This window comes from Lactuca serriola, chromosome 9 (genome assembly GCF_051521515.1).
Source record: "Lactuca serriola cultivar US96UC23 chromosome 9, Lser_US96UC23_V15, whole genome shotgun sequence".
NCBI classification, from domain to species: domain Eukaryota; kingdom Viridiplantae; phylum Streptophyta; class Magnoliopsida; order Asterales; family Asteraceae; genus Lactuca; species Lactuca serriola.
Window position 1 is genome coordinate 188,417,019 of NC_136416.1, and position 12,704 is coordinate 188,429,722.

General features: G+C 33.8%; 1 protein-coding gene across 1 annotated transcript in view; it reads left to right on the forward strand.

The window, feature by feature from the left end:
• Positions 1 to 11,960, forward strand: part of LOC145076384 (uncharacterized) — a 35,495-nt gene extending 23,535 nt beyond the window's left edge. Inside the window, exon 2 of the mRNA XM_079022274.1 lies at positions 11,534 to 11,960. Coding sequence (XP_078878400.1) covers positions 11,534 to 11,960 — 427 coding nt within the window. The remainder of the gene's footprint in view (positions 1 to 11,533) is intronic.
• Positions 11,961 to 12,704: the final 744 nt, after the last annotated feature.

Genomic DNA, 12,704 nt, shown 5'->3' on the forward strand with positions numbered 1-12,704 from the left:
TAGCCACTAGTGGCACTAGTTGTGTGAGACTTGTGTGTGGCCGAAAATTACAAGTGTGTGTACACTCTCTAAAGTTTTCCAAGAGTTTGTGGTGATTTGTGATTCCATTTGAGGCATTCACACTATTGGTGCTTGGCCCTCAAACTCCTTAGGAATCAAACTCATCATCAAAAGGTATGTAATCTCATCTAATTCTTTTATGTTTAAAAGTACCCCATGCCATGTTAGATAGGTTATGAACCTTGGAAAATTATTATTTTGCATGTATTTAGACAAACATAGATCCAAGGTTTATTAGGGTTGCATGCACACTTAGGAAGTGTTAGATTGCTCAAAACCCAAACATCACAACTACCCATTTCAAAATGTGTAAGAGTAAGAGAACATTTCTACTCCACATTTCATTAGGTGTCACAAACCTACTTAGAATACGGAACTCAAGGGACAACTTGGAGTAACTCGATTTTGGAATGAAGTATGGTTCATCTTCTTGATTTAACCATTTCAAGAATTCCTGATTCCTCTTCTTAGCCATACAAATGCACTAAGGTGTCCTTAGAGGATCAATTGTGAGATGGTTCCATAATCATTAGGATGTTCATAAAACAAGATACTAAAGTACTCTCCTTTCCTTCTAGATTGGAGAAACTTTTATCTTTCTGCCTAATTGATTCTTCTTATTCGTTCTGCTATACTTTGAAACTTTTCAAAGTATCAGAATTACACTTAATGTTGTAAGAATAACCATATTTACTAGACCAACAGTAAATCATGACGAATAGAATTTATCGTCCTTTGTGGTGGATATCACATGTCCACATCAATGTGTACTAGATCCTTTAGTCTTTCACTTGACTCACATATACATGTGAATAAGTAATTAGTCTTAATTTACCGAAGATCAAGATTCTCATACATCACAAAATTCAAATCGCATGATTCCAAATTTCTGTACAGTTGAAACTTGGGTGATGAGAATTCTTCCTCACTTGGTAAATTAGGACACTACCACAAACGATATAACTAAGAATCAAATTCATTTTCAACATTGCTAACAATAGAAATATATTTAAAAGTACCCCATGCCATGTTAGATAGGTTATGAACCTTGGAAAAATTATTATTTTGCATGTATTTAGACAAACATAGATCCAAGGTTTATTAGGGTTGCATGCACACTTAGGAAGTGTTAGATTGCTCAAAACCCAACAATCTGTGGGCCCCTCGATGATTAGTGATGTCACCCTAAGCGCTTGGCCAAGCCGGGACTAAGTTGATGTGTTCAATTGTAGTCTGTTGTCAGTCGTCATAAAACGGAAATCGGGAAACAACACATGAACAAAGAGTATGATTTAAGTCCATATCTCAGTTCATACGACATCTATAATGGAGGAATATATGATCCCTTATCTAAAGGACACGCTTCTGACAAGATCAGAGTTGACATCGGCTTTTGAAAGCTACGATTGTTGATCAGGTTCTGAAGTCATATGCAGAATAGTTATTAGACTTATCCAAGTGAGAGACTGTTGGATTAGTGTCTAAGTCCATAACTTTTTTGGTATGTACTTGACCCGATTGTGAGCATGGTCCTTTTGGGTTGCCTTCACCATAGCAACTGGTAGGATGAATTAAGGAGAAAGAGGATTAATTATGATTTATTAATATATTATAAGAATAATATATTAAAGGAGAAATCATATTGTTTAATTAATAGTAGTCAAGAATTAATTAAGAATTGATTTTGTGGCTAAAAGAGATTAATTAAATAAAGGGGACTGATTGTGTAATTATAAGATAGTTGTGTAAATGGGCTAATGGGCTCCATAGAAGTTGGAGTGGACGAAATCTATGGGTAAACCCATAAGAATTCGTCCAAGGCTTCAAAAGAGGGAGTCCATGGGCTGCTTGGAGCCTAAGCAGTCAAATTAGGGTTTCCTTGTTTGATAACCCTAATAGCCTAACTATATAAGGAACCCCTAAGGCCCCAAAAACGTGGTTATTGATCCTTAAGGGGTCTTGGACGTTTTTGGTGCCTCTCCTCTTCATTTTTCTTCATTCTTGTTGCTAGTGGTGTTTGTGACTCCATTAGAGGTGCAACACTTGAGGCACTAGGTTTTCAGAAGCCAATTACAAGAAGGAATAGATTGTTATTGCTACATAACAATCAAAGGTAAGATCTAAACCCTTTATTATGATAATATTGACTATTGTATGCTAGATCTAGGGTTTATGGCTTTGGATGATTATTGCATGTTCATTAGACAAACTAGATCTAAAGCTTTTGGATTTGCATGTACACCATAGGATTGATGTAGTGCTCAAAACCCATCATTTTGCTCCTCAAGCTCCTTCAAAGAATGCACTAAAACACACACTCTTAGCCTGTCTATCTCTAACAGATGATAATAGCTTGATTAGGGTTTCTCTCAGGCTGTTAAGGTGGTGAGGTAGGCGAGGTAAAGGACTTAAGGTCCTTTAAATAGGGTGCAAACCCTGAAACTTCGGGTTTTCATGCTCATGTCCAACCCGACGAGTTGGGTCCCCCAACTCGTCGAGTTGACTCTAAAAACCACGCGGCTATCTAAATCTCTACTCGACAAGTTGGGGCCTCTAACTCGTCGAGTTGCCCTGCCAAAATGAATATTAAACAATTTAAATTTCTACCTGGGAGTCGGGATGTTACAATTAGTAGAGACTTCATCCTAAATATTCATTTAGGATAGTCTACATAAATGCAATTAGTAGATTCTAGAGTGGTTATGCTTGTTGTCTAACATAAGCTCCATAACTCCATACCTTTTAGATAATGACAAAGCATTACATCCTTAGTCCAATGAAAGTATTTAATCCACTTGTTTGGTTGGAATATATATATATATATATATATATATATATATATATATATATATAATATTTGTTGCAGTGGACATAATTCCAAAATTTTTATCAAGTAAATAGTTCTTTTAAAACATTATATAGACTGCAAGGTCTATGTTTTATCCTCTTCAAAAACTTGTACCATCAACATTCAACTAGTATCCAGGTGACCCTATCCCACTAGCGAATTTGAAGGCTACCTCAAACATCAAAAGATAGACCCAAGTGACCAGGTGATCCTATGCCACAAGAATCATACTAATGACAAGTGAGTGTTTTTGTCGGAATGAGTTGTGAATCGATTCCACAACTCCTAAGATGTTCCAAGAAGACTTGGTTCACAAAACTCATTTTCTTTATCATAAAGAAAGTTTAATGAGGATCTCATTAAGTTGTATTTCAATCTTCACTTTGAAACAATTTGAGCAAATCAAAAGTTTCAACAATAACGAATAAAAGTCGTCAATGAAATTGATTAAGTATCTAGCACCAAATCTATTAATGGACTGAAAAGATTACATACATCACTTATGTATAATTCTATGTCAATCCATTTGTTCTTTAACTACTAATAGATAAAGACACTTGAGAATCATCTTCCCATATAAATAGGATTCATATATGTCAAACGAATCAAGCTCATTCGCCTTCAAAAATTCCATCCTTTTAAAGTTGTTATACATGTTTCATATTTATATAGTCATGATGATAATGACATATATAAGTCTCGATAAAATATCATTTGATCATTTAGGTGTTATGATCAGAACTATCAGTTTATTGAAATCTTGTAGATTTACATCATATTAACATTATGAGAAAATATTCTTTAACACAAAATACATCGTTTCAGATCATGAATATGAACATCCATTAAATGATAATTAAATCTAGATTTATTCATAAATTACAATTTTTACATGTCCCTATAAGAATAGGTAAAAAACAACTATTGTTTAAATAAAGACTATAACAACACTTGTTATATCTTCAGCACGAAATGTAATTCGTTTTTAATCAGTTGGTTATTTCTTCCAATTATCAACACATAATATCAATTATTAGTGACACATGAAGTATAACATACTCAAGTGAATGATGGAAAAGTAATAGTTCTATAATATAGATATTTGAAGTCTTGTCCAAGTCAGACTTCTTCAGCTCAATGAGATTAAAGAAGCAATTTCTGTTTTTGTGTCCAGTTAATAGAAACAACACTAATAATTTGGTCCTTTCTTGAGTTTTGGGTTTATGTTGTATCTCCCTTAATTGAACTATAAGTCTATTTGAGTATACAATCTCTTAGACTTTCTTTATTCAATTCTTGAACATAATTGAAGCAATTTCTAGTGTTTTGAATGAATATCTTCTTTACTTGATGAGACATTTGATATGTTTCATAATTTTCCAAGACTTTCTGCAAGTCAAGGTTAATTACTCCAGTATGATGTGATACACATCAACATCATCATAATAATACTTCCATCAAAGTATCATGATCTGACAAACTGGCTTGCAGAGGTTATTCAGGAATGGGATTATATATAATTTCTATTTACCCTTAAGGTGGAACCTCAAGATATTATATTAGTTATAGAAATTATAACCATCAAAAGTTACTGTCTCTTGAAACTCAGCAAGAGAGAGGTTTTGTAGGGCGTAAGAGTATTAACAGTTATTAACAGAATTTAACAAAGTTTCATTTAGTATTTTCAATATTTAGTCTTTAAAAATTAATACTTTTATTGTTTCTTAAAAAATTAATTTATTAACGTCTAGGATCGAAGAAACGAAACAAGTAAATGGTTAGGTGACCTTTATCCACTAAATTTAAGCAAACTCGGTAGGTAGCGATTAGCAATTGCATACAATATGTAACTCCTAGATTATGGGATCCTAAACAGCTATTGCTTAACTTGGCATGTTTATCCCATCTATGCCTTGTACCTCTCATGCTTAGGTGACCTTTATCACATAAGATTCCGATCAAGTCATCCTACTTGAAACAACTTGTATCATTGCAACTAACCAGTGACAAGGTGACCCTTTAGAAACCAGAAACTACAAAACTACCCCGATCATCATAAGAAAATTTTAGTGGTTAGGTGACCCATCGCCCACTAAGACCATACAAATGATAACGAGTGTTCTTCAAAAGGACAACAATTACTTGCATTTTTAAGAAAAGGTTATATATATGTTTTACAATTATAGTTATAAAAACATGGTCTCATGAATGTTGCATGCATCCAACAATTCATATACCCTTTTGTAAAATTCATATCACTTTTTATAAGGTTCTTAAGGCGCCAAATAAAAATTTCATTTTATTTTCCATTATCCGCGATCAATTATAAACTAAAATCCGATATTTTAAAGTTTAGTCGTAGAGCGGTTTTAAGAACCAGTAATAGTCTTAATAAAACTTCATTTTATATTTAAGACTTGGAGTTTTGGATGTGGTTTAAAATCACAATTTCAAATATCCTTTTAATAATAAAAAACTTATGACTTCATGAATTTGTAGAATAAACTCATTTTATTTTATAAACTCAATTTTATGCATCTTATGATAAAAGTCATATTTTGATAAACCAAAATTTGAGTGATGATACTTATGTTTTAAATCTCATTTGGCATGCATAAAACATAATATATACATGTTGCATTAAGTTTAAAAAACTAATATCATATATTAAGTTTCGACATAAGAATAATAACTAGTATTATAGTGTCGACTCAATAATGCTATAAACCGATTTTTAGTCTTTTTAATAAAAAACTCTTTAATTATTATAAAAACATGGAGTTTATATAAAGTTTAAAAATATTTGAAATCATTTCAAATATTTTAAAGTTGGGTATTTATAAGTTTTACAATAAAACTATTTTCAACAAAAAATTGAGTTTTAACCAGTAAAACGTTTTTATAAATATTCATTTATAAACATCTTATTTTATCTTTCAAATCATTTTTACTCAAACTCCAAGTGATATTATCTTATGTTAAAATGTTTTTTTACATGTAAAACTCATTTTCATACACAAAACATAACATACAATAAAAATAAACATCACATGCATACATTATAATGTGTATAAACCAAGCCATGTCTAGTAATAATTTTTATGAGCCATCACAAGAATTATTAAGTCTTTCCTAAAGGACTAAAGGGACACTTCAAAAGGTCTTCAAGCTCCCACTTGGAAAGTCAACTCTTGCTTGTAAAAGGACTTCAAATCTTCCTGTTGTGAAAGTTGCAACACTTAAAACATTAAGACTATATTTAAGCCCAAAACCTAAAGTAGAAGTTTATGGTTGGGATTATGGTCTTAAATGGTTAGGTCATATCCAAGGATGTGATTTTTTCATCTTGTTACATTTAAAAAGAAATACAACTAGTGTAACTAATTTATTACAATAAATCAACAAATGAAAAAAAATGCATATTTATCTATTACATCTTATGAATAAATAAATATGAACCAAACACAACACAAAGGTCTAAATGACTTGTTTATAAAAAAACATATCAAATATTATAACTCTTTGTTTTTTCCAAGGCAACTTTTATATAACCAAAATGCATGAAAAATGGTTATATATAAAAATAAACAATTTTAACCAAGAAGTTAACAAAGAAGACAAATATGGATTTTTCTTAACCAAAAGAAATCCATGCTTGTTTTACAAAAATCAAATATTATCAAACATAAAAAATCATTCTAACATATAAAAGATGGCTCTGATACCGCTGATGGGTTTTGATACAAAATATAAGTTAGTTTTTCGTAAAAATCGGCAACAAAAGTCTTTAAAAATAACTAGTTTAATTTTAGTTCATAACAAAACCAAACCATCAAGGATCCATTTATAGAGGTTAGAATGAAATGAAAACACAACCAAAGAGTGTTTAGAATGACAACTTTTTAAGCCTTTGAACCCGCTTGATTTTGGGGTGCTGATGAAGATAGAAAAATCAAAGAGTATGATTTTCTCTACAAATATCCACCATCGAGAGTAAGACACTTGGAATAGTAGTTCCTTATTGTATAAAGTACTTATTAAGCCTTTAAGTGCTTAACTTATATAAGAACTAAAGGAGAAACAGTTTAAGCCACCAAAGACTTGAGTAATCTTCAAAAGAAAGCAAGAGAAGTAGCTCCATGTTACTTACGATTTTGGTGAAGAATAAGAGGAAGAAGAGACTGTTTCACTTAACCAAAATGCAAGCCTCATGCATCTCTTATATAGTCCATGCAAAGTAAGGCCTAACCGTTAAAATACTCTAAAGTTTTTGTAGCTTTTAGAAGCAAGGGAGACAAAGCATGGAGCTTGACAAGCAACCCCCATATTTTAATATTTTTGGCGATACCTCTTGAAAAGAGGACGATTCATTAAATTTTATAAACTCTAAGTTTATAAAATATAAAATTTGTCTTTAGGTAAAAGAAAAAAGAATCCAACTAGTCCACAATGTTATGCATGACTTATCAATTATACCATAAGAAATAATAACTAGTTGTGCTCTCTTATAATTATTATTATCACAAAACAATAATTATTGCATAATTCAATACAAGAATTGATATTATTTATTAATAATCATATTAATAATAAATATTCAAAACATGCCAACTTGATAAAGGTGTGACACTATAGGATCATATATTATTAGCAATATCACTCCATAATCATTCTTGGACATATAGATTCAACACTTGTAACACCCATAAAAATCACAAGAAATTTAAGCTTTTAAAATCAACCCAATTTCATAAATTGTTAACAAATCATAGTTTTCAAAATATTTTCCAACATCATAGTCTCTCTAGATCATAAGTCAGAAACATGAGGATGTGTACGGTCACGCCTTCTCCTTCTTGCGGTCATCCAAAGTACCTGAAACCACAAATAAAAACTATACGCCAAAGCTTAGTGACTTTCCCCCAAAGTACCAACACATAAACACATAACATATATAAAAATTGTTGGGTTTTGAGCATTCTAACACTCCTAAGTGTACATGCAACCCTAATAAACCTTGGATCTATGTTTGTCTAAAATACATGCAAAATTTGTTTTCCAAGGTTTATAACCTATCTAGCATGGCATGGGGTACTTTTTAAACATAAAAGAACTAGATGAATTACATACCTTTTGTTGTGTGTTGATTCCTTTGGAGTTTGAGAGCCAAGCACCAATAATGTGAATGCCTCAAATGGAAATCACAAATCACCACAAACTTGGAAAACTTATGAGAGAGTATGTTTAAGATCTAGAAATCGACCACTCTTATGCACACACACACATAGTGTCATTTCAAGCACAACTAGCCTCTTTATATAGTGTACATGATTAGGGTTATGAACCATGCAAACCCTAATAACCCATGTCTTTTCCTTTCCAAGGATCCATGGGTTAAAAGCTCCATGGATCATCCATGGACTCTCATATAAGCTTAGCCCATTTCTTAATGAGTGTTAACCCACACTATATAAATATAATAACCTATATTTAATTAGTCACCTTTTTTGATCACTAAATTAATTCATAATTAATTTAAGACCAATATTAATTAAATAATTCAATCTTATATTAATATATTATAACTTATAATATATTAATAAATCATAAACATACTATTCTCATAAATAGTTCGGGTGAAGTGCAACCCAAATGGACCATGCCGGGTCGAGTCAAGTATATACCAAATAAGTTATGGACTTAGACACCTTATCCAACAATGATAACATGTAATTTGTCCACACCTAAAAGACTGGATTACCCCTGAGCCCACATCATAAGTCTGGATTGCCCTCGGGCCCACAACTTATGTCTGGCTTGCTCCCTGACCAAATCAGTCATTGGGCTAAAATACCATTAAGCCCTTGGTATGAGTCTGGCATACTACCTAATCCTCATGTTGTATCTGGAATGCTCCTGAGCCCTTAATATGAGTCTGACATGCCCTACCGAACCATCAGCTCATATCTGGACTGCTCCAGGGTTTGTTGGCTACAGAACGAAGCAGTACAACCTCAACCCAATACAATATGTCGACATATAACAGATAACAAACATATACAGATAATTATGCAAAGAGAATCACAGGTAGTCCTACAGTTCTACCAGACTAGCATATCGAAAACTAGCATAATCATGCATATCTATTCCATACTTAGCATATTAGTGACTAGAAGGATATCAAACCAATGGGCCTACCTTGGTGCGTTCGACCCGTAAGTATAGTGAGGAAAACTCACCTCACAAAATGGACAAAAGATGATGGGGTCTCAAGTCTGAATCTCAGCTCTAACCGTCACCTATCCAACTAGATGAACAATCTCTTAAAATCCCAAAATACCCAAAATACCCTCAAGTAAAACTTGGTCAAAGTCAAATTCAAATTCAAATTGGTCAAATCAACTAAGTCAACTGAGTCAACCCAGCCGAGTCAACTCAACCTAGTCAACCCAGAGTGAGTACGCAGGGCATACTCCAAACATACGCTAAGCGTACTCGAGTGTTGACCACCATCGGGGTGGTTGACCTGGTACACGGGGCGTACTCCAGGTACGCAGGACGTACTCCTAGACCTCCAAAATCCCATTAGGAGCTTAATGGATTAAGCTCTCACGTCCATATTTCAGATCCATGGCTAAAATACACTCAAGAGTCATAAAGTTTCCAACTTTATGACTTTGCATTCCCATTAAGTGCTTAACTCAACTTCTTAATCCTTTAAGACCTTCTAAATGATGCATGGAGCAAAAGCAACCATCCAGAACCCATTTTTATGACTCAAGACCCTTCCAAAGGTCTGAAAGGACAAATTAATGGGTCAAGAACATGAAATGTTCATGAATATCCATAATTGGGTCAAAAAGGACAAAAAATCATTCCAAAACAAGATCTAAATGAAACTTCACCAAGTTTAGAATTTGATACCTCAAAATGGTGCCAAAAGGTGGTGTGATGCTGGATCTAAAGAGCTTCACTCCTTCAAGGTGGTCTGTTGAATCAAGAAAGTGACCCTCTTAAACTTGTCAATCCGAAGTCATCTCGTCAACCGCAATGAAATTCTCAACCGCAATGAACTTCTATCATCCACAATACCCTTATTCATAATGTAGACTTAGAGTTTCTATTTCTTAACTTATTTGTTTACATTGTATTATCCAGTGTGCCTTGCATGGATACTTTATTAGGATTTTAGTCTTTTTTTTATTTTCCTTGTAAGTTCTTGAGACTCTATAAATAGAGTTCTCTTCTGAATGAAACAACATCTCTTTTCTCTATTTATCTGAATTACTCTCTCTAACTTCTTACCTTCAAAAGATCTTTCTAAACTTACTCTCATATACTAAGATCGAACTCTCAAACTCTCCTTCAGATCAAGTCCTTGAGACTTCTTCACTTTAGCTGATCACTCTTACTAACTTGTGTTTGATTGCAAACCTTGTCACGAATCTGCTTAGTGTTTACTTGATATATCACTTGCTGTCATTTATATTTCCTTACATTTTCGCACTTACATTTCCGCAACTAACTATCTAACAACTCTAACTTCTAATTATTGTTGAGCTTTACGATCCTTTGAGATTAACTTTATTCCGCAATCTATATCTTGTACTAACGTTTGTTCAAGTGTTTTCTCAAAAGTTTTTCTCTCAACAATTGGTATTAGAGCCAAAGTGGTAACTTTTTGAACAAAAACTCTGATTTTGAAAAGCCTTCTATACCACTGAAGCTCATTTCTTTCTTAAAAAAATCAAAAAAACATGGAAATATGGCACAAGCATTATCACTTAACGTTTCCAACATTGTTGGAGGTTCCAATTGAGCTCCAATATTGGTGGCAAGTGAGTATCATCACTGATCCGAAAGGATGGAGAGGTATCTGAAAAGACTTGGACGAGATGTGTGGAGGTCCGTAGAAGAAGGACCTCATGTCTCTATTCTGACTCCAGTTCAAGCCGATGGTGCTCAAGCCAGATTAGGAGGAGGTCAAGCTACCATGAATCGTAACAGTAAAGATGATCTTGATAAGATGGAAAGTGATGTTGCTTTTTATGAAATATCTTGCTGAGTTACTCCTGACAACTTTGGCATCATCATTAATTGCAAATCAACCAAAGAAATCTGGGATGTTCTCAAGAACTTGTACGAGAGTTATGAGCAAGCTCAAGATAAGAAGCTCACCACCGTACTCAACGAGTTCAACAACTTTAAAGCTCATGCTGGTGAAAGTCTTGAAGACTACTTCAAAAGATTCAACCTGATTGTTATGAAATTATCAAATGCTGGCACTGTCTGAAGCAATCATAAAACAAACCATCAGTTTCCCAATGGTTTGGGTAAACACTGGACTATGGAAAAAAAGATAGTCCAAGGAGATAGAAAGATTCACTCATTATCTCTCTTCAAGTTATATGGTGAACTTTAAGCACAATAATCAACCGTGCTAAAACACTATGCAGAATTCGAAGGACTACTCGCTCTTATAGCTCATACCCCTCAAAACAAAAACATCCAACCTTACTCTCCCTCGTATGATAACCCATCGCAGTCATATGAAGCCGATACATAATACGATGATGAAGAAGAATTCCAAAATGCCATTGCCCTAGTTAACTAATAGTTAAACAGGCTACCACCCACATCATTTCGCAAAAATCAGCAGTTCACTAAACCTCCCTTCAACCATAACTTCAATCCGCAGAACAATCATTCCCGATATCCCAAAAACCATCACCAACCTCCGCAATCTCAGAACACTCATCAATCCAAGGAGACACCGCAACCTGTCAAGCCAACTGAATCCGGTACATCAACCGGAGATAAAAATGATGTTATCATGTGTCACAAATACAACCAAGAAAACCACTTTGCTAAAGACTGTAAAGCCAATGTGGTGAAGGACAAATCATTCTATCTTAGAATGGCTCAAGAGATGGAAGAAAAGGAAAAGTCAAGGGCATACATGGCTCAAGTTAAGAGGGAACATCAAGTTTGGTCGTCCGGAGATGAAGATGAAGATTTCAACAACATCAAGGAAAGGGAAAAATTTGCGTGATGGCAACTGCTGATGAGGATGGGTCAACAAAGTTGGAGAAAAACAACTGCTACATGGCAAAAGATGGAACTCTTAGCATTATTGAACAGGTAAAACTCATGATCCAATCTGATAACTATAACATGCATGATTGTCAACCATTCTTGGACAACCTTCATGACACTTGTGCTGTCGTCCTTTCAGACTATAACAAGGACTTAGATGAGAACAACATAGCGTCCCAAGAGATGTTTCATGTAAGAGGACGAATAGAAGATAAGATACTTAAAATAGCCATGTTCGAAAGAGACTTAGTGTTAGAAAAGGATGCCAGAATGTTGTGTGAAACTCAGTTAGGAATAGCTTTGAATCAAAGGTATCTAGCCCAAAATGAAAATGTACGTTTGAATCTGTTAATCAAATTTTTTTTAATGAAGGTAAATCCATTGAAAATCTTGTGAATAATGGAACCGTAGATAATACATACAATTGGGGTTGGTCCAAAGGGTTTTCCACCACAAAGGATTAATCACCATGATTTAACAAAGACCGTCCCTATGTCCCTCCGGATCGAGAGTTTTATTTCCCAGTCAACGAAAAAACATTTCCCAAAGATATAAGAGCCCACTTCGGTAGACTTCATAATCTGAGTGATAATTGTGTTATTGAGGACATTCTTCCTGAATCCTCGGGTCATTCAAGTGATCAAGTACCCATCATTGGCACAATTTATCCCAACTCTTAGGCTTCCTTTGTCGTTGATGA